The sequence below is a fragment of the Nipponia nippon genome, unplaced genomic scaffold (assembly GCF_047370975.1).
Source record: "Nipponia nippon isolate SJK-2023a ecotype South Korea unplaced genomic scaffold, ASM4737097v1 scaffold_36, whole genome shotgun sequence".
Lineage (NCBI taxonomy): Eukaryota > Metazoa > Chordata > Aves > Pelecaniformes > Threskiornithidae > Nipponia > Nipponia nippon.
In genome coordinates, this window is record NW_028262354.1 from 2,247,390 (window position 1) to 2,268,226 (window position 20,837).

Genomic DNA, 20,837 nt, shown 5'->3' on the forward strand with positions numbered 1-20,837 from the left:
GGGATCGCCACCGGAGCCGAGGGCGGGTCGGGCCCCGCCGCCGCCGCCGAGGCCGCCGAGGCCGCCGCCGGGCTCCCGGGGATGGTGGCGGCCGGAGCGGGGCGGCGGCTCCCCGCGCCCTGACCGCCGAGGGGCCGCGGACGAGGCACCATGAGCGTGCGGCCTCCGCAGGCCCTCGACAGGTAGGGTGCGGGGCCGGGAGGGCCGGGGGCCGCCGCTCACCGCGGCCTCTGGGCGGCTGTCAGCCGGGGGAGCGGGGCCCGGGGCGGCGGGGAGACACCCCCCCCCCCCCATCCCCGGCAGCCATAGGGTAAAAGCAGCGTTTTGGGGTGAAACGCTGTGTTTTGGGGAGGGCAGGCTGTGGCCTCTCCGGTTGCGGGGGGGGGGGGGGTGTGTGTGTCTCAGCCCTCCCCGACCCCCCCATCCCGTCCCTCCGTCCCGTCCCGCCACAATGCTCGGACCAGGCTTATGGTGTCCCCCCAAAAAACCCACCCCAAACCCACCCCGCGTCCCACCGGTGGGAAGATGCGGCCGAAATTAGAAAATGGGGGAAACACCCAGGTTCACCGTTAAATATCTTCTCCCCGGGTGCAGCGTTTTGCCCCAAATAACCTCAGTTTTAACGTTAATTTCTTCAGCTGGGTTTTTGGGGTGGACGGGGTGTCTTATCCTCGCCAGGGCTCAGTTCCTGGCATGTAATTAAGCTAATTAAACCCCAGCGGGATGCGTTCGTCTTCTGCCCCGGGAACAGGGGGCAAGCGACGGGTGAGGGTCCCGCGTGTCCCCCCGCCATCTCCGGACGTCGCGGTCCCAGGTCGGCAGCACTGCCGGCGTCTTCCTCGCTCCGTGCACGGGAAGATGGAGGTCCGTGCACGTTTGGGAGCTGGAAACGGGCACCTCGCTCCTCGGCGGCCGGCTTGGCATCCGTGCCCTGGGATCCAAGCAAATCGGCATGGCAGAGGGATGCAAGCTGGGGGAATCAGCCCCAGAAAAGCCTCATTTACTTTTGGGGTGACTCGAGGGATGGAGGCGGATTGCGACTGCCCTGTCTCAGGGCGAGGAGCTTCCTCGTGTCCCTGGCACAGTCGGGCTCGTGGGCCAGGACCCCCGGTCCGGCCGCAGGGATGCGACAGCGTCTATTCCACGCAGATCTCGCCCATTTGTGCCGCCGGCGGGGCTTTCTGCTGAAAACAAGGTTTTCTTTTCGCTCCCCGTGCCCCAGAAGAAGCCGATTCAGGGCGTTGGGGGCGGCTGCGATGCTGCGTCCGCTGGAGGCATCCCTGGCCGACGGCGTTGAAGATGCTCGACGTGGGCTTCGGGCGCATCGGCACATGCTGCTGTGCCGAAAGGTGGTTTGGTGCGTTCGTTGGCAGGACGGGCGGCTGATTTCCACCTTCTTCGTCAACCAGCCCTCTCCCAGTTTGGGGGAAAGAGCGCGCGGGTGAGGCAGGGGCTGGGGCTGAGCACAAAAGCCCCCCGCCACGCTTTCCCTCCCCGTCACTCTTAATTAGCCAGAGAACCCAGCCACAAGGCCAGCGATGAGGCTCTGCCTGTTCGCAGCCAGCCCCTCCGCAGCAGAAATTAAGGAGCTGTTGAATTTCACTCCCATCCCGGGCGGCGAAGCGGCAGGATCAGGTCCCGGCGGCGTGTCGGAGCGGGGACGCGCCGCGTGAGCCTCGCTGCCCAACTTCCCCGCCTCGGGGAGCTGTGGGGCGTCATTACCGGGCTTAAGACTTCTCTGCTCTTTAAATAGCCGCGGTCTCCTCCGCTCTTTAAGGTCAGGCGCCTGGAGTGCCCTGGCCGAGCCGGGAGTCACTCGTTGCTGGGTGGCACGGCTCTTCGGCAACAAAAATGACTTGAAAATGGGTCAACGTGAGGACTTTTTCCCCCAAAACACCCCAGCAGCCCCTGCCCAAGCTTGGGGTGGGCATAGGGCTTCTGCCCACTGCTCTCCACGGCCGATCGATGTCCAGGCAGCCCCCGCGGCAAGTAGGCAGGCTCCCAGGAGAGGCAGACCAGTGCAAACCAGTATAAATCTTCCTCCTCCAGTAGCAGGAGATGCAGAAGGAGCTGCGCATCACCAGCGAGCGCCGTCTGGCTGCAGGGACGTGACTTGTCTGTGGGTTTAGTCGCCGCTCTCTGACCTCTTGTATTGCCACGGTTTTAATCATAGAAGGAGCTCGCGGGGAGGCTGGAGGAAAGCGTTTCGAGAGCGGCCGCTCCCGAGCTGCACTGGTGGAAAGAGGCGCGATCTTCCCCGCTGCGGGGTGCGCGGCTTTTGGTTAGGAGGAAGGTTGGGGAGAAAACGTCCCCTCGGGGCAGGTTATTCCATTTCTTGCTCGCTGCTACAGATCTCGCACCCCAAAAGCGCCGTCAGTGCCGGACAAACCAGCTCTGCCAGTCTGTGTTTTCCAGGAGATGAGTGGCACCGTTAATGATTACACTGCCCGGCACAGGGAGAGCTTGGGAGAAATTTGGAGCTGCTCACGGTCCTTGCCTGTCTTGCTGCGTGCTCCGGCGGCATTCCCGGAAAAGCAGGGCCTTGCGCCGCGTGTGATCCGCATCTTCCGTGGTGGGGAATTCGGATCCCGGCTCCGCTCTCCCCATCGGACTCCCTCCACGCTCCCATGCTGTGGTTTTCTGGCAGGTGGGGAGGGAGAGGATGGAAAACGCTTTTTAAAACACAGTTTTGCGGGAGGAAAGGGCTTTCGGTGTGCGGGATTGCGGCTGATCTGGCCTAACTTTGCTGGTAGCGGTCGTGATACTTAACATTTATGTAGCAGAGTGCGTGCGCAAAGTGCTTTGCAAACATTATCTAATTAAGACGTAAATACTCGCTCACCCCTTCCTCGCCTCCCGCCTTGGATCCCGCAGCCCCTCCGTGCTCTTCCCCGGCTCTTGCTGCGCTCTGCCAGGCAGAGTGCTCCGGTCTCTGTCCCTTTTTGGGTCTAATCCTGCTCGGGAGCTCCCGCGGCCACCTCCGGGAGCGGAGCCGGGGTTGTTTAGGGTCTCCCTTCCCCGGCTGCCGGCGCCGTTTTGGGAGAGAGCAGCACGGGAGGAACCCGGCCCAGCGAACCGGGCAGGCATCGCGGCTGCGAAACCCAGCGGATTTTGCGTAACCGACTGGCTGCCCGAAATCACAGCTGTCCCCGCGCTCAGCCTCCGTTCCTCCCCGTGGGGAATAGGCATTGCAAAAATTTTCAGCACACAGACAATTAGAAATGTGGGGAATGGAGTCTGCTGCGCCATTAAACAACCAGGGCTGCTGCGCTCGTCGTGTTAATTTTTTTTTTTCCCCCCATTTAATTAAAAGTCTTAATTTAAACAAAGCTTTTGCAGAATCCCCTGTCTGCTGCAACAAAGTGGCTGGAGGAACCCAGGGATTTAAATTCAGTTTGCTGTGGCGTGTACACGGGACTTTGCATCTGATTTGCAAAATGAAATTTGCTACCAGCCGCCTCCTGAGGGCTGAGGCTTTGCTTTTCTCCCTTGGAAAAAAGAAAATAAGCAGAGAGAGAGAGAGAGAGAGAAGGAAAAAGCTTTGCTGCATAAACCCCAGATGGATCCGGGATGACTCCAGCCTCATGGATTTGCGGGCGGACGGGCAGCAGCTGCAGGGTGGCTTGGCAGTCGCACATAGCCTGCGTGCCACGGGGACGCGCCGATCTCGGCCAGCCACCGCAGTGCCGGCGACGCTGCCCCGGCCCTGCCGAACCCCTAGGGTTGGCAGGGCGCTGGCGTTCCCGGCTCTGCTGCCGGGAAGAAAAAGCTGGGTTGCAGCCTGCAAACGCGCCGGGGTCGGCACGGCGGGGATGGAGGCACCGGCACCGGGCTCTTGATTCAACACCGGCCAAAAGTCCCCGGAGGGCTGCTCTCGTCCCGCTCTTCAGGCGGGCTCTGACGTGCTTTGCCGGCTGGGAGTCGGAAACCTGTTGTGCGCTCTCGTGTGGGAAAAGATGAGAAGAAAACCAGATCTCCTCGGGGACGGGGGGTGTCAGCGCAAGCTGCGTCTGCAGGCGGCCAAAAATGTCGAGAAATGACTTTTTCCCCCCCCCCCCTCTTTCATTTGCTAGCAACACCCTAGCAAGGTTTAAATCTGCCTCGCCGTGCAAACTTAGAGGCAGACGCATAATTACAAGCTTCCCCGATGCGTCATCGTGCAGCAGTCGACGGGTCGGCCGCCGAGCAGGAGCAGCGGGCAGCTTTGCACCTCAACCCCTCCGTCCCCTGCAGCCGGCCCCGGCGAGAAGCAGGCAGCGTTCCCAGGGGACACGCACCCCGCTCCCGGAGGGAATGCGGACACGCAGCCCGCTCCCGGAGGCATGCGAAGGGACGTCCCCGGGAGACGCGCATCCTCGGCACGCATCCTCGGCACGGCCGGCTTTCCGCTGCGAGGCTGGAGCCGCTCCAGCGAGAGGAGCGTCGGGGCTGGACGCAGCCAGGCCAACGCGTTTTCCCTCTGCCGTGCCGTGGGGAGGGGGAAGGGGAGGAAGCTGAATCTTTTTTTTTTTTTTTAGCTGAAATTCCTTCCTTCCTGTCCCCAGAATACCAGTATGTGAAACCGTCTGCGGGGCTGTGGCCCGGGAGAGCGGCCAGCGGCAGGGTTTGGCACGGGAGATGTCGGGTAATCCTGGTGCTACCAGCAGTGCAGACTGTATCGTCAGGCTGCGGTGGAAGCAATGACTCAATTGCAAGAGGCATCCCACCAAGACACTGATTTCCCTTTTCAAGTTGTTTTTCTGGGTTTGGTTTTTTGGTTTTTTGTTTTTTTTTTTTCTTTTTTCCATATATATTTCTGGTTTTTTGCAACTTCTGCTGCTGCCAGGCCGGCGCTGGCGCCACCTGCCTCCCCGCTCACCTCAAAAGGCAGCGGCTTTGCCGGCGCAGGCTCCGGCTGTTCGTGAAACGTTGTCTCTTCCCCGGAGCTGGGATCGCAGGGAGCGGCCGTTTGGAGACCTGGGAGGGGAAAAAAAATAAAGCTCCCAGTCTCGGCGAGAGCATTTTGCAAAGCTGGAGGCTGACCCGCTTTGAGGATTTGATCCTGTTCCTCTCTTAATCTTTTAATTGTGGCGTTTGCTCTGCGTGGGCTCCCGAGGTGGCAGCGCCTGTGCTGCGCTTTGCTCTTCAGCGTGCGGGATGATTTTATTTTCCTCCTTGGTTGTCTTTTTTTTTTTTTCCCTTGGCCGTGCCCAGCTCCGCCTGCCTGGGTGCCTCTCGCCGGGGTGCCCGGTGTGCCCTGCCCTCCCTCCCCGCCGTGCTGCCCGCTTCCATCCTGCCTCCATTGCAGGCAGGCTGGGCAGAGCATCTTCCTCCCGTCGTGTGTTCGTGACAAGCAAATAGCCGTCACTTAACTGAAAGTAGCCAAAATCGGGGAAAATAACCTCAGAGGAGAAACCTCTGAGGGCAGCGCATAGGATGGGGCTGCAGGTGCCGGTTTGGAGACTGGCACCAGCGCTGGGACTGGGAGAGTCAAGGGCGGTTGCAGGATTCGGGCATCGCGCAAGGGCTCTGGAGTTACAGTTTTTTGGAAGACCGGAGGGTTGGTCTTTCAGGGCAGCGAAAGGAGCTTCCCTGGCTGGAAACAGGCGCCGGGGTCAGGCCTCCGTCGAGCTGGCAGCGTTTGGTTTAAAATGGCATGTTTTGGCTCTCTGTAAGTCAATTAGGAAGGAGCTTATGCAAAGCCGAATTAAACTACTCTTTTAGACGGCAATAAGCCAGCGCTGGCCCGGCTCCTTTGAGCAGGATGGAAACGGGCTCCTGCCACGGGCGCGGGGTTGGCATCTCCCTGTGTGTGACTGGTGTCCGACCGGTGGCTCCTGGCGGGGCTGGGGGCTCAGCCGCGTGTGGTCCTGGCACCGTTGGGCACCGGGGAGCTTCCCGTAACAAAGAGGCTTAACGACTGTCCCGCTGTGCAGCAGCGCCTTAAGTCCCGGCATCCGGGGCCATGCGGAAAAAGGAGCCGATCCTTCCTTGGCCTGGATAAGCGGCGGGTCTGACCTGCCCCGAGTGCCCTCCGCCTGGCTGCCGCGTAATCCCGCGGGGTTAATCCTGCACCTACCCTTCGACCGACAACGATGCCGGGCCCCATCCTAGATTGCCTCTGAAACGGAGGGGACCGGTCCCATTCCTGCCCCCAGCTCCCAGGGAAGCTGGTGGGGATACTTCGGCCGTGTTCCTCCTTCCGTAGTCCCCATCCCAGGCTGCAACCGCGCCCGGGCTCCTTTGTGCCGAAATCCTGGTTTATCCCCAACTTCAGCAAGCGAGGGTTGTAATCGAGTAAATTAGAGGCTGTGGCATAACGGTTGTGCAGGTTGGGTCTCGATTAAGATTGTGCAGGCAACCTTAAATGAGGTGTTTCCTAATATTCGTCTCCTGGAGCAGGGAAGGAGCCGGGGAGCTGTTGCGCCTCGGGAACTGGCTATGGCGGCGGGGCTGTTGGGTTTACGCTGCTGCGGGCTCCGACTTTGCATCCCCGTGGGGTGATTTTGGGGGGAGACCCTCCTGCTCGGCCCCGCCACGAAGGGCTGAGAGTCTCGCCCGGCTTTGTGGTCCTGCAGTGAAACCGGGCTGGGTTCGCTGCGGATGTTATTTTAGGCAGGTGGGGGCTTGCCAGGGGGGATGCTGGCCCAGGAGACACCCCCGTGCTTCCCCCCGCCTGCCTCCAGGCAGCCCCCCTGCCCGAGGGACGATGCCGGGGGGCGAGGCCTCCCCCTCCCCATCATCCAGAGGAAGGCGCGAAACCTTCGCGGGATTTGCACCGGCGAAGGCGAATCCCGCCCCGAGCCTGGTGGGTGCTGCGAAGCCGTGCTGGGCACAGGGAGGTGTTTCTGGGTCCCACCGCCCTTCCCGAGGGGTGTAAGTGCGCTGTCGCTGTGCCGTGCGTCACACCTCTGCCTCTTGATTCGTTTGTCTCCTCTTTCCCCCGCTCCCCGCACCGGCTGTCCTCCGGGTGTCCCTTGTGCCACCTCTCACCGCCACCGCCCCTGTCTCTGTCCTCCCTGGCAGCCGACCGGGCAGCAAGAGCCAGCCCCACCTGCCCAGGTAAGCGGGGTCAGGGACGGGGCTGCTTGTGCTCTCATCCTGCACCCTCACTTCATCGCAGCCTTCGGGGTGTAAGGCAGAGACCGGCTGCTCTTCCCGCCAGGAGCACCTTCCTTTTCCCACTCTTCCCATTGCTTCCCGATCCCTCCGGCCCTGCCCCGACGGGGGAGAGCTGTGGCTGGTTTGGTTGGGAGGAGGAGAGACAGGACAGCGGAACCGGGCTTTCCTCCCTGGGATGGCGTGGGATCATGGAGGGGCACAGGGAAGGGGAGGCAGCGCTCCAGGGCCCTCGTTTTGTGGATGGAGCCGGATTTGGAGGCAGTCAGGCCCCCGAGGAGGGGTAAAGGCTGGGGGCTGGCACGCTGTTCCCTCTGGCCGCAGCTCGTGGGCTGGCACTGTCTTGTTCAAGCAGTGTTCGCAGGGATGGCTGCCCAGCCTTGACTTCTCCAGACCCCCGTTAGCTGGAGAATAAACTCCGGGGCTGAAAAGAGCCGTGCAGACGAGCCCCCCCTTCCTATCGCGGTCCTTCCAGCACGGCAGCGAGGGGACGTGCTCTGCCCCTTGGGTGCACAGAAAGCCCCAGCCCACGCGCCCATCCAGCATCCAAAGCCTTGCTGCAGGACTTGCGAGGCTCAGCGAGAGGGCAGGACCGTAAAGTACCTGTCTGTTGTCTGTCTGTCTTTCTCTCACCCGTCCTTCACTGCTTCGTGTCTCTCCTTCCATCAGCCCCATCGCAGCCTGGTAAAGACCTGCCACTGAGCTCCGTCCTGTCTGCGCTGCATGACGCTTCTCTCCCCTCGCCTGCCGCCTTCGCTGCTCTCCCCGAGCCGTGCTCGCCCCGGGCAGCCCCCGCTGCTCCTCCCTGCCGGCAAACGCGAGATCTTGGGGTCCTGGCCCCGAGCGGGGCCTCTTCTGGGGCTCTCCCCGGAGCCCTGTGGTGGTGAAGGGAGAGGAGCCTTTTCCCAAGGTGGTTTGGGGACGGGCAACTGGAGGGACCGGCAGCTCTCACCTGTGCTGGCTGCTGTCACCTTCCAGCTGCATGCATTTGTTTTTCCGGAGCCCAAGAAGGAGCCGTGGCTGGAGAATGGCTCTGTCCAGCCGTCCCCGGTCCCAGCCATGGCTGGAGGATGGCTCCGTCCAGCCATCCCCTTCCCTGACCTCTCCTCCTCCTCCGCAGGTTAAGCAGCCTGTCTTCCCTGGGTGATTCGTCTTCAGAGCGGAGGTCTCCCGGGCACCGCCGCCAGCCCTCCGACTCCTCCGAAACCACAGGTAGGTTTTCCTTCCCCTTCCTCTGCTTCTCTTGCGCTTGAGGACTGCACTTAGTGCCCTGTCCGCCCAGGGAGCTTCGTGGCACATTGCCACCTGCCTCTGTCCTTGCAGTGCCTTTGGGGACAGGGCTCCTGTGCCCCTTCACAGCACCCAAAGTCACCCGGCCGAGGCTGCACGTGCCTGGGGGGGGCAGGACCCTTCCTCGGCTGCCGGCGAAGCAGCCCAGCAGGGCCAGGGATGATGCTCCAGCTGCCCACAGCCGGGAGCTCTTCCCACCCTGCCCATGCTCCCCAGGGCACCCTGTTTTCAGGAGGAGGGGTCCAAGCGGGGACATCACGCCAGGGGTTCGTAGGGTGAGGAGGAACTAGCTGTGCCCTTGGGGTCTGGCAGCAGGGATTGGGAGAGCTGACAGGAGCCGCAGACCCTGAAACCGAGAGCGGCAGGGGGTCCCCACAAGCCAAGCTCGTGCCCCAGGTTTGGAGTCTCACTGGTTCTCCCTCCTCTCCCTCCCCAGGTCTGGTCCAGCGCTGCGTCGTCATCCAGAAGGACCAGCATGGCTTCGGCTTCACCGTCAGCGGGGACCGCGTTGTCCTGGTGCAATCGGTGCGGCCAGGTGAGAGGGGCCGGCGCTGGCAGCAGGCAGGGTGAGGGCAGGGCGGGCAGGAGATGTCTTGGGGCTCCCCTCACCCCCTCAAAGCCACATCCCTTGTGAGAAAACATGGGAAAAAGGGGTTTTCCTTCCTAAGCGTTGCCGGCTTGGGGTCTCGCTACGGCATCAGCCAGGATGGGGAGGACACGATTGCTGGGGTGGAAGGCAGGCAGTTTTGGGGGGAGCGTTTTGGGGAAGCTCCCCAAACCCGTCGTGCTCTCCCTGCTCCTCGTACAACCCGGGGAGCTGCTGACGGTGGGTGGGTGGGGAATTCCCTTTTGTAGCCCTGGGTAAACACAGCTTCAGCAGCTCGCTGCTCTTGGCGCTGTGCTGCAGGAGACGCTGCCGGTTTTGCTGTATAATGACTTTGCGGGGTGGCAGGGCTTGGAGCAGCAATTTAAATAGACAATGAGCTGCTTATTTTACAGCGGATGTTCCCACCTCCTCCCCCTTCCCCCCCTCTAGCCCGAAAGCCAGGAAAAATGAGAATATAGGAAAGGGAAAACGCTGTGAGTTTCAAGGGCAGGTTAGCGCCGGAGTGCCTCTCTCCTGCAACTGGAGCCGCGTGGGGAGCCCCCGCATCGGCCCCCTCGCCCCAGGGCTGGCTGGGGGGACGGGGATGAGGTCCTCAGGTGCAGGACAGCCCGGAGTCCCGTCCCCCCTCTCCCCGCTCACTTCATTTGCCAATAACGAGATCGTTAAAGCCCAAAGAATCTGAACAATCCGACGTACTTTCCACTCTCGGAGCTCACTGCCGTGTCTCAGGCCCTTGGCTTGGAGTTGAACCTAATGGAAACATTTTCCTCTTGGTTTTGGCTTTAAGAAAAGTGAATTTTTCATGTATTCCAACCTCGGCAGCTTTGTTAAAGAGCAGGCAGGGGGAGAGGAGGCAGAGCAGTGCTGCTCTTCCTGGGCCCCGCTCCTGCCTTTGGATCCAGGCACGTGGTGGCTCTCTAGATGTGTCGGAGCCAACCTGGATGGTGGGAAACAGGTTGGGGCCCCCTCTTCCATCCCGAGACGGATGGAAAAGGCTGGGGTCTGGCTGGGTGAGCAGAGGAGGGCTTGTCTGGATGAGCTGTGAGCTGAATGCCTGCTGGGTGTTGTGCGTAAAGCACCCAAGGCTTGGTCGCCAGCCTTGTCCCGTGGGGAATACGTGCCTGGTGGTCCCCGTGTCCCCCCCGGCAGGACGATAGCTGCCCAGACTGTGCCAGGACAAGCTGGGACCGGCGGGAGGGGAGCCCGTGGCTCCGTCTGCGTCCCCTCCGGCCCTCCTAACGCCTGTCTCCTCCCTGTGTCGCAGGAGGGGCGGCCATGAGAGCCGGGGTGCAGGAGGGGGACCGGATCGTCAAGGTGAGCATCCCCAGCCGTTGTCCCCGCTGCTTCTCCGCGCAGGGCCGCGCGCCCCGCTCCCCGCCGCCAGCCTGTCTGACCCCCTCTCTCCTCTCCCAGGTGAACGGCACGATGGTGACCAACAGCTCTCACCTCGAAGTGGTGAAGTTAATCAAGTGTGAGTATGGCAGCGGCTCCTTCCCACCCCGGGGGACCCGCAGCCCCGGCCCCCACCGGCTGGCTGCTCTGCCCGGCCGCCTCGCTCCATCGTGCCCGGGCTGCTGGGGATGAAACGGGAGGAGGCAGCGCGGGTGCGCAGGAGCGTGGGCGTGCAGAAGCACATTTCCATCGGGCTATTAGGGAGATGGGCGGCAGCCAGCCCCCGCCTCTTGCACCCCCAGGGTGACAGTCTGCCCTGTAGCAGGGTCCGAAAAAGACAAATAGGTGTTTACAACCTCAGTCACGAGCCTTGCAACATGGAGAGGGGCACCTCATTCCTCCCCAGCCTGGGAGGCCACAGGATCCCACCCAAGGGCAGGTCTTGATTCTTGGGAAAAGATGAGAAAACCTGTCTTGGTGCTTCCAGTGCGTGTTTGCGGTGGGCCAGGGTAGCTCCTGCCACGGCAGAGGTGGCCTCGCTGCTTACAGGGTCAGGGCCGTGCCCACCCCGATGCCGTGGGGCCCATCGGATGTTTTAGGTTGAGAGAGCGAATAATGGAAGTCTTTCTCACCCTCCCTTTCCCACTCCCAATTTTTTCCAGCCGGTGCCTATGTCGCTCTGACCCTCCTGGGCTCTCCCCCTCCTTCGGTGGGGCTCTCCAGTTCTCAGCAAGACGTGAGCTTGGCAGGGGCTCCCCGCGTCACCCCCGCCTGTCCCCCACCGCCTCCTCCACCGCCGCTCCCTCCGCCGCAGCGCATCACCGACCCCAAGCCCCTGCAGGTAGCAAACGGCGCAGCCTTCCCACCCAGCCGTCCACGCTGCCGCGCTGCTCTGTCCCCCCACCGCCCGGCACGGCGGGCGGGAGGAAGGAAAAGCTCAGCCCTCTTTGCATCCATCCGAAATTGCAGGACCCTGAAGTCCAGAAGCACGCGACGCAGATTCTCCGGAACATGCTGCGGCAGGAGGAGGCAGAGTTGCAGGTACGCCGGTGGCACAGCTCTTTTCTTCTGTGGAGCTGCGGCGGAGCAGCCCTCGGTGCTGCCCCGGTGCAGTCCTGGCTTCCCAGCCCTTGCAGCACCCGGTGACCTGCACCTGCTTCAGCCCATTGTCCCACCGACCTGCTCAGCCCCGATTTCTGGGGGACGGTGGGACGGGACTTACGGGGTCGGGGCCGGTGTGAGCATCCCCTCTCGTCTCTCCGCTCAGCGCTTCTACGAGGCATACAGCCGAAACCCTGCCACCGCGGTGGAGGAGCAGATCGAGGGAGCGCGCCGGCGAGTCAGCCAGCTGCAGCTCAAAATCCTCCAGGAGACTGGTGGCTCCATGGTACGTGAAATTAGTGGGGTTACCCCTGGTTCAGGGGCCCTGCCATCCTCCCGGCTCCCTCTGAGCCTGGCTGGAGCCTGCGGAGACCCTCCCGAAGCAGTGGGCACAGCAGTGGAGGCATCCCTGGTTTCCAAAACCTGCTGCAGTGGGAGCTGCTGCAGCTGGCCGGTCCCTGGCCCAGCATCCCGGTGTCCCCACGTACCGGGGAACATCCCACCGGTCCAACACAGCTCCTCGTGTTGCAGGATTCGGGGCGGCTGTGCGGCGACTCCGGCTCGGGTGGTTTCAGAGTGACAGAAGGTGAGTTGTGCCGGCGGCTTGGACCATCCCCACATCCCCATCTCCTGAAGACACGGGTCAGATTCTCTCCTCTGCTCCCAGGACGCCTCTCCCTGGACTCTCAGGATGGCGACAGCGGGTTGGAGTCCGGGACGGAGCGGTTCCCCTCCGTCAGCGAGGTGAGAGCAGGGTCACTGCGGCCACAGGGAGCCCACCCCAACTTCTGCTGGGCCCTGGGAGCGGGGAGAAAAGCCCAGGTGGATGGGTCTGTGCCTCCTTAGGAGTCGAGGACCGGCCATTGCAATCGCAATTATTTGTTTGCCATCTGAAGAAGCTGAATTTCTTGTAATGTGGTCTTGGCTCTGAATTTCTTGGGCTTGTAATGCTTAGCCTCGCATGACTGCCCCAAAATGAAGGGTACCCCCAAGTTTCTGGCTTGTGGTCCTAATTTTAAAGTTTTTCTGTTGGCCCTGGAGGGGTTTTGTGGTTTCCAAGTTCCCTGGGCCTGTCTCCCTTATGATCTCTGACCTGGAAACTGCTGTCGAGATGGCCCTGAGTGCCTCTGCCGGGTGGGGGAGCGGCGGTGGCAGCCCCCGGCGTGGAGCCTGCCCGTCTCCGTGCCCTGCGTCCCCTGACGCCTGCGCTGCCGTCCCGAGCAGATCTCCCTGAACCGCAACTCCGTCCTCTCCGACCACGGCCTGGACAGCCCGCGAACCTCCCCGGTCATCACCGCCCGCCTCTTCCAGCACCACCGCCGGCAGGGCTCCGACACCCCCTTCGCCCCCTCTGCCGAGCAGGTGGGCTGGGGCCGGGTGGGGGGTCCCGCTGCACGGCCAGGGCGGCGGATGGGTGTTCGACCCCATCAGACGTGGTCCAGGCCTCCCTCGGGAGCTGGTGGGGTGGGTGCTGCAGGGAGGGCGAAGGTGTCACCCCAAAGCTGGGTGCCTGGCTCCTAACTCTGTCCCCTCTCCCTGGCAGGGGTTGGACCGGACAGGACAACACCTCATCATCGGGCCGGAGGAGGATTACGACCCAGGATATTTCAATAACGAGGTAATGGTGTCCAAAGGGTTCTTGGCTTTTGTCCCGTCTCCTTAGGGGACAGGGCTGTCCCCCTCCCACGCGGGTCCCTTTGCGGGCCCCCGTGCCCTGGCACCTGGTGGCACTTAGAAATCCTCCCAGGGGACACCCAGGGACGGGGGGAGGCAAGTGCCCGGCTGGGGCGAGGAAAGGGGTGTGGGAGCTGGGGATTTACCCCGGTGCTGAGCTGTGGGACGGGCCTGAACCGGAGGAGTGAATTCCTTTCCTTCCTAACTGGCTCTTTCTCCTGTGGTCCCTTCTCTGCGCAGTGCGACTCGCTCTTCCAGGACCTGGGCAAGCTGAAATCCCGGCCGGCGCATCTGGGGGTCTTCTTGCGTTACATCTTCTCCCAGGCAGATCCCAGCCCCCTGGTAAGGGAACCGTCGGCGTCACCGGCGCAGGCACCAAGCGGGGCCAGGGTGGGATGCAGACAGGGCGGCCTCTTTGGCACCGTCCCCCCCTCCGGGCGAGCGCAGGGTGGTGCTGGTTTGCTGAGCCCATCCGCAAAGCTCTGTGCTGCCCTTCTGCCAGAGGCTGCCTGAGGCAAAGGCAGCTGCCTGCACCCGCCTGCTCTCCGGCTGCCTGCTGCAGGCAGCTGCCAGCCAGGGGTTCCCAGAGCTGTGTGTGCACATGAGAGGGAAACACAGGGTAGGGTTACACTTCCTCCCCTTCCTCCCAGGCGTGGCACGGTGGGGTGCTGCCCTCCCCAGACCCCAGCGATCGTTTCCTGTTTCATGGCCGTACGGGCACCGCTTCACCGACTCCTTTCACCTCCCTGCTTCTAAACCTTCCTCCTCCTTCACTGCCCACCTCCGCTCTCCCCTCCTTGCAGCTCTTCTACTTATGCACGGACGTTTGCCAGCAGACGACCGCCAAGGATTCCCGGGTCTTGGGGAAGGACATCTGGAACATCTTCTTGGACAGGAACGCGGTAAGGGCAGGACTGGGCCGTGAGCCTGCAGAGGAGTCCTTGTCCCTGCAGGGGATCAGCTGGAAAGCCAGCGTTGGGTGTCGCATCCCTTGCGGGGGGATGGTTTTTTAATGGTGTTTTTGCCACTGACATTGCTTTGTTGCTGCTGGTTCCTCTTCATCGGTACAAGCAGTTGCATAAGGCGCATACCCACGCGTTGCACAACTGCAGCTTCCCCGGTGCCTGAAAGCTCAGTGCAGGCGGGAGAGCAGGGTCCTGGCAGCGAGGACGGGGCTCCAGGTGCTCCCGTTCGTGCTGCTGGGGCCCAGTGCCCGCTCGGAGGGAGCGGGGTCCCACTGTGCTGCTCCGGAGGGGGTTGGGTGTCGGGTGCTGGGATGAGGGCTGGGCGCTTGGTGTGCGAGATCCCCAGCTTTCGCCTCTCTGGCTGCAGAAGTTGCCACGGGGCAATGGTGTGGGAGCGCAGGGCGCCGTCTCCGCGCTGGCTTGAGCGTGGCTCTGGCGTGTGCGCCGCATCCCCAGCTCCTTCCAGCCCTGCATGGGGAAAATGAAGTGGTGCTGAGCCGTTCTTCTGTTCTGCCTTCCCTCCCCAGCCTCTGCGAGTGAAAGTGTCTGAGCAGCTCCTGGTTGAGATCGGTGAGTGCGGGGCTCCCGGGTCGTGTGCCACAGCCCAGGGCCTGCCACAGCACCCGCAGTCTGCACGGCCGGCATTGCCAGCACCTTCGCCCTGAATAAGGGCTGTTATTAGGATGCCAAATCAGGATCCCAAAGGATTTCTGCAGGGCCTGTTGCCCTCTTAGAGAGGATGTGCTGCGGTTTGGGACTGGGGCTCCTCAGCTCTTCCCCAGCTCCGTCCTGGTGGTCCCGGGGGTCTTGTTATGGGCAAGTGTCTCAGCCTGGGTGTGCAAAATGGGAGACAGGTTGTCCCAGGCTGGAAACCACCTAGCAAGGGGGCTGCACTCTGGCAGGGGGAGGCCAGCAGAGAGGCTCTGAGGATGCCAGAAGATCCCTTTGGCCCTTCCCTGCATGCTGAGCCTGGTTGGTGACACCGACTCTCCTCTCCCGTCCCCAGAGACTCGCTTGCGGAATGGGGACGATGTTCGAGCCGCCCTCTTCGAAGCTCAGGAGATGGTGATGCCCGAGATACAGGAGCAGATTCAGGACTACAGGTAACGTAGAGCCCGCAGAGCTCAACGGGCTCCTGCCCGTGCGGGTGACCGGGCTCCTGGCCCTGACCCTTGTCCTCTGCAGAACAAAGCGCACCATGGGCCTGGGGAGTCTGTACGGGGAGAACGACCTCCTGGACCTGGACGGGGATCCCCAGAAGGAGCGGCAAGTGGCCGAGAAGCAGCTGGCCCAGCTGGGCGACATACTGTGAGTGCCGGGCTGCCACAGAGGCTCCCTGCCCTGCACGTGGGGGAGCGCCTCTCTGCCTGGATTCGGGGCGAGGACGTGGGGAAGGGGATCGGACACAGGCTTAGCTCTGCTCCTTGATCCTGCCTGAGCCACACGTTTGCCGTTGGAGGTGGGAAGGAGAGTTTGGAGCAGGCGGTGGGTGCGGTGAGGGGCAGGGGGCACAGCGGGATGGGGGGCTCAGTGCTGCGAGCGCCCTGCTTGCAGGAGGCTGTGTAGAGGAGCCTGTTCCAAACAAGTTCTTTTATCCCTCCCTCTCTCTTTCTCCAGGTCAAAATATGAAGAGGACAGGAGGTGAGTGGCCCTGGGGCACAGGGGAAGCGCGTCCAGGTGCGACTGCCTTACAGTTGTTAGCTGAGGAGGCAAAAGGAGAGGAGTCGCAGGAACGTCCTCTTCCCATGCTGGCCTCTGGCACCCTCTCCCCGTGCCAGCCGTGTCCCCGTGGGCTCTCAGGCCGGCCCTGGGGAAGGGTGAACACTTACCTCGGGGTCCTGGTGCGCTGGGTGCGGCCCGCTGCCAGCCCCTGCCACCCCAGCTCGCCCTCTTGAACTACTTCTTGCCTTTCCTCCCTTCTACCTTGCCTGCGTCCCTGCCTGGGCATCCTCTCCTGCCTGGGAAGGGACGGACCCTCTCCCCCAGAGCCCCGCGGGGTGTCCCGGCCTCCCCCGTCGTCTTCCCCTGGCCTGCGGTGCCCTGTCCTGGTGTCGGATCTCCAGCCTCACGCTCTCCTCTCTTCCAGCTCCCCCATGGCCTTTGCCCTCAGCACGTATATGAACCACACAGGCATCCGCAGCCGGGAGCCCCGGGTGGCCGGCACCAGCGAGAAGGCCCAGTCCCTCCCGGACAGGGACAAGTGGCTGCCCTTCTTCCCCAAGGCCAAGAAGGTGGGTGGCTTGCTGGCAGCCGCTCCTCTGCCTCGGGGCCAGGCTCTTGCTGCTGGATCTTTTGAGGCGACGCAGGGAGGGGTTCTCCAGAGATCCCCATCTCTCCCGGTGCCTTGGAGAGCCACTTAGCGCCGGGATCCTGGCCCCATCCCTTCCCTGACGGCTCGTGCCGCAGCGTTCAGCCGGCACGGTGAAGGTTGGGGTCCGCGCGGTGACCTGTGTTTTTATCAGTGCTCCTCTCGGGTGTCCCAACAGAGCAGCAGCACGAAGAAGGACAAGGATGCCATGGAAGACAAGAAGCGCAACCCCATCCTCAAATACATTGGGAAGCCCAAAATCTCCTCCCAGAGCAGTGAGTATCAGGACCTTCTGGGGTGCTGTACCCACCAGCCTCCCTGCTGCCTGGAGGAGATCCGCAGCCGTCTGCGTGCCCGGGGCTGTTGGGTGGCTTTGGCACCCGTGGGACTGCCGTTCACCCGGTAGCAGGCACTTCGCATCCGCCACCCTCCGCTCTCCTCCGGCCGCTCATTGGAAACCTCCTGTCTCAACCGTCCGTGCTCCCGCGTGGCGTTGAGGGGAGCGGGAAGGGAGCAGAGCTGAGCTCTGCCCGCAGATTTATCTTGCGTACCCCGTCCTGCAGGCTTGCAGGCTGCTCGCTGTGTCGTAAAAGTGAGGTGCACCTCAGCAGGGCTGAGGCGGTGGAGAGCAAGTGTGTGCCTGTGCGTGTGTGCACACGTGTGTGCACACGTGCGTGTGCCCGTGTTCCTCTTCCTCCCCTTCTGCTTTCAGTTCTCATGCCGTTAGCTCACGCATTCCCTCTTTGCCTCCTTCGTTGCTGAAATGCAGGATTGATTTGACATCTCATTTTTGTTTTTCCTTTCAGCATTTCATGTCCCTTTGTCCCCCGTTGAAGGTAAAAGGCCTCTTTTTCTGTTTGCCATTCACCTCATGCGCTTAGTTTTATTTTGTCCCCCCGAGGTACCCCAGCGTTGTTGCACCGGGTGTCGGGGTGGGCTCGAATGGGTGCCGTGGGGGCCGGGAGGAGGGCTGCCCGTGGCAGCCGGCTGTTCCCATCCCGCGCTCGGGCAGCCCGGGTGCCTGCTCGGCACATCTCCCCGAGGAAGCTGGCAGCCGGCCTCAGGGAAGCCCCTCGGGTGAGCGGTCACGGTGCGGCCTTTGCCTCCGCAGCCTGAGCTTCGCCGGGCAGACGGCCGAGGCCGCGGTGCCGCGGGGTGGGCAGCAGCACCAGCATCTCCCGCCCGGCCGCGCACAGCCCGCTCTCACCGGGCTTGCTTCCTTGCTTTCGCCCCAGCAGTCAAACCCGGCAATGTGAGGAACATCATCCAGCACTTTGAGAACAACCAGCATTACGAGAGCCAGGAGCCCGGCACCCAGCGTCTCTCCACCGGCAGCTTCCCCGAGGACCTGCTGGAGTCGGACGGGTAGGGCAGGGGGACGCGTGGGGGGCAGCCCCTGCTCTCGGGGGTCCCACGGCCGTTTTTGGTGGGTTTGCGTGCGCAGGGACATCCCTGCCTGTCCCACCAGGCTCAGCTTGTTCTTTGCTTTGTCTCCCTGCTGCAGTTCCCGTGCCGAGGTCAAGCTGGGCCGCTCGGAAAGCTTGAAAGGCCGGGAGGAGATGAAGAAATCCCGGAAAGCGGAAAACGTGCCTCGGTCCCGTAGCGATGTGGACATGGATGCCGCAGCCGAGGCCACGAGGCTTCACCAGTCGGCATCGTCTTCCGCTTCCAGCCTGTCCACAAGGTGGGAGACGCCGTCCCAGCACCGGCAGGGAGGACCTGGGTTCCCCTGGGCTTGTTTGGCTTCAGAGGGGAGCTGGGACGGCCGGGGGCCTGAAAGCTGAACCCCTTGGGCTGAGACGCTGCCTCTTGGGAAAGCTTTTGCCTGTGGGTGAAGGCCAAGCAGCAGCCACACAGAGCAGGGTGGTCCCAGCCCCGCTGCCTGCGGAGCCTCCTGGCCGACATTTGCCAGGGAAAAACCCAAGAGAATTGGGCTTTAATTCCCATTTGTGCCCCAAAGCCCTCTCGCAGCCAGTAGCCCCGGACCCACGTCCGGAGGGGCTTATGGAAACACTGCTGGGTGCTGTCCCACGGGGTGCAGCGATGGAAGGAGAGGGGCCAGGATGTCAGGACACGAGGGTGACTCTCCCATTCCTCCCCAGGTCGCTGGAAAATCCCACCCCCCCGTACACGCCGAAGATGGGACGCAGGTGAGTGGCCCAGCCTCGGTCTCTGCCATCTCTACCGCGCTGCCTCGAGCCGGCCGGGGTCCCTGGGGCCAGTCTTCCTTCAGAGCAGGACGGTCACTGTAGGGGTTGCCGGGGCTGTGCCCCCGTTTTGGGGGTCAGAGGGGCTCCATCTCTGCCTTCCTAGCTTTTCCCTCCCCATAAGCAAGCCATGACAGAGCACAAGGGGAGGCGATGCCCAGCGCTGCCCTGGGAGGGAGTCCCCCATTAGTTCTCCATCCTCCTGGGGCGAGGGGGCACCTCTGTTCCCTTGTGTCTCACGCAGGAGCTTAAAGGACCTATATAGATGTCTGCTGGGGGACCTAGTCTTTTAGCTCAAGAGTCAGAGGCTTGTACTTCTTGTGCTGAAGGCCCCGGGTTCAAGCCGAAATAGGGCCCAGGTAGATATTGGCTGTACTGGGAGCTCTGCGGGGTGGGCTGGCTGGATGCGGGTGGCTGCAGAGTACTCCCACCGCCGCCTTTCACCCTCCCAGGAGCATCGAGTCGCCCAGCCTGGGTTTCGGCGTGGACTCCTTCCTGCCTCATCTGCTGGAGGACGAGCAGGGCCAGCTCTCCGACCTGGAGCCCGAGCTGGACTCCCAGAACTGGCAGCACACGGTCAGCCGGGAGCTGGTGGCCAACCTGCCGCAGAAGGAGATCGACCGGCAAGAGGTGATCAACGGTAAGGAGCACGGGGCATCCCAGGGACACGAGGGACCCCCCCCCGGCAGCGCGCCCCAGCACCGCAGGGCTCCCCTGGGCACTTCTCCACCCCCGTGCCTTTCGCACAGAGCTCTTTGCCACCGAAGGGTCTCACCTCCGCATCCTCCGAGTCCTCGACCTCCTCTTCTACCAGCGGATGAAGAAGGAGAGCCTGCTGTCCCGGGAAGAGCTGGCGCTCCTCTTCCCCAACCTCCCTGACCTGATAGAAATCCACAGTAAGCCTCTTCGCGCTCGGATCCTGCCCTCCCCTGGAAATACCCCCCTGCAGTGGGAGCAGAGGGTGGCCCACGTGGCCTGCACCTGCCCGGTGCTCCTGTGTGCTCACCCACCATTCAGACCAGCCCTGCTGATGGCATCGTACCATCTTGCCACTCCGTCCTCTCCTTTCCCTCTCCTGGGAGCGATCCAGAGCCTGTTTTTTCTGGGCTCTGCCAATGCCCGTGTTTGGGACGCCTGGTCTGTACCCAGCCCTTGGCGTAGCACGCTTTCAGGACACGCTTTCGGTGCCACACTCGACACGCTGCGTCCGTGATGGCAGCAATCGAAGCCCAGTCGGCTCTCAGCCCCTCCTGCCTGCACCCGTGCTGGAGAGCCGGCAGGGACCCTCCCGGGCAGGCAGCTCAGCGGGTGCGGGCAGGGACGAGCGGTGGGTGGCCCCAGCGCCCCGTTCACATGAGTCCTGCCTGTCTCTCGTATCCTCGTTTAGATTCTCTCTCCGAATCCATGAAGAAGCTCCGGGAAGAAGGACCAATCATCAAAGAAATTGGGGATCTCATGCTGTCTCGGGTAAGGGGTGGTGGGGACATCTTCTTGTCCTCCAGCGTGGAGGGGCTGACGTCTTGAAGGGGAGGTGGAGGTGACCCCGCTGTCCTCTGGCCGTGGCTGCGCTCGTAGCAGACGAGCTCGGGGAGACGCAGGGCTCAGGGCGGACGCTGGGGGGTGCCTGAGCCCAGTTCTCCCCTGCACCCCCCCAGTTCGACGGCCTGGCCAAAGAGGAAATCCAGCAGGTCGCTGCTGACTTCTGCTCTTACCAATCCATCGCCCTAGAGCTGATCAAAACCAAGCAGCGCAAGGAGACCCGTTTCCAGATCTTCATGCAGGTTTGTCCCTCTCCTGGGCCGTTCTTCACCCTGCTGCTCCCCTGGCTTCCCCTAATCCCACCTCGGGGCTTTCATCCTCTTCCCTCTGCCCTAGGAAGCAGAAAGCAATCCGCAGTGCCGGCGCCTGCAGCTCAAGGACTTGATCATCTCCGAAATGCAGCGCCTGACCAAGTACCCGCTGCTGCTGGAGAACATCATCAAGCACACCGAGGGTAGGGGCTGGGGGGGCAGCGGGGGCTCGTCCCCAGCCTCGCTCGGCTGCGTGCTCCCATCTCCAGCACGTCCTCCGGCTGGCAGGAGCCGATCGCTTTCTGCTGTGGGGCTCCTGCCGCTCTGTTGCCATCCAGAGCAAAATCCCAGGGCGGTGGGGAGGACGTGCTGCCTTTCCAGCAGAAAGAGCCGGGCCAAGAGGGT

The 20,837-nt window shown here is 62.8% G+C and overlaps 1 protein-coding gene across 8 annotated transcripts in view; it reads left to right on the forward strand.

Moving 5' to 3' along the window:
• Positions 1-20,837, forward strand: part of ARHGEF11 (Rho guanine nucleotide exchange factor 11) — a 25,553-nt gene continuing 4,716 nt past the window's right edge. For 2 of the 8 annotated variants that reach the window (XM_087772278.1, XM_087772283.1), the window contains exons 1-30: positions 2-182; positions 7,006-7,041; positions 8,219-8,310; positions 8,825-8,923; positions 10,260-10,309; positions 10,409-10,466; positions 11,050-11,228; positions 11,357-11,428; positions 11,655-11,774; positions 12,020-12,074; positions 12,156-12,232; positions 12,713-12,850; positions 13,032-13,106; positions 13,403-13,504; positions 13,966-14,064; positions 14,655-14,697; positions 15,134-15,230; positions 15,313-15,435; positions 15,745-15,768; positions 16,214-16,358; positions 16,614-16,710; positions 17,242-17,271; positions 17,671-17,800; positions 17,940-18,119; positions 18,538-18,585; positions 19,095-19,282; positions 19,392-19,538; positions 20,030-20,109; positions 20,298-20,423; positions 20,518-20,635. In XM_087772278.1, coding sequence (XP_087628404.1) covers positions 151-182; positions 7,006-7,041; positions 8,219-8,310; positions 8,825-8,923; positions 10,260-10,309; positions 10,409-10,466; positions 11,050-11,228; positions 11,357-11,428; positions 11,655-11,774; positions 12,020-12,074; positions 12,156-12,232; positions 12,713-12,850; positions 13,032-13,106; positions 13,403-13,504; positions 13,966-14,064; positions 14,655-14,697; positions 15,134-15,230; positions 15,313-15,435; positions 15,745-15,768; positions 16,214-16,358; positions 16,614-16,710; positions 17,242-17,271; positions 17,671-17,800; positions 17,940-18,119; positions 18,538-18,585; positions 19,095-19,282; positions 19,392-19,538; positions 20,030-20,109; positions 20,298-20,423; positions 20,518-20,635 — 2,860 coding nt within the window. In that variant the 5' untranslated portion in view covers positions 2-150. Of the gene's footprint in view, positions 183-7,005; positions 7,042-8,218; positions 8,311-8,824; positions 8,924-10,259; positions 10,310-10,408; positions 10,467-11,049; positions 11,229-11,356; positions 11,429-11,654; positions 11,775-12,019; positions 12,075-12,155; positions 12,233-12,712; positions 12,851-13,031; positions 13,107-13,402; positions 13,505-13,965; positions 14,065-14,654; positions 14,698-15,133; positions 15,231-15,312; positions 15,436-15,744; positions 15,769-16,213; positions 16,359-16,613; positions 16,711-17,241; positions 17,272-17,670; positions 17,801-17,939; positions 18,120-18,537; positions 18,586-19,094; positions 19,283-19,391; positions 19,539-20,029; positions 20,110-20,297; positions 20,424-20,517; positions 20,636-20,837 lie in introns of all 8 variants that reach the window. The other 6 variants (XM_087772279.1, XM_087772277.1, XM_087772280.1 and 3 more) reach the window with 6 other exon arrangements.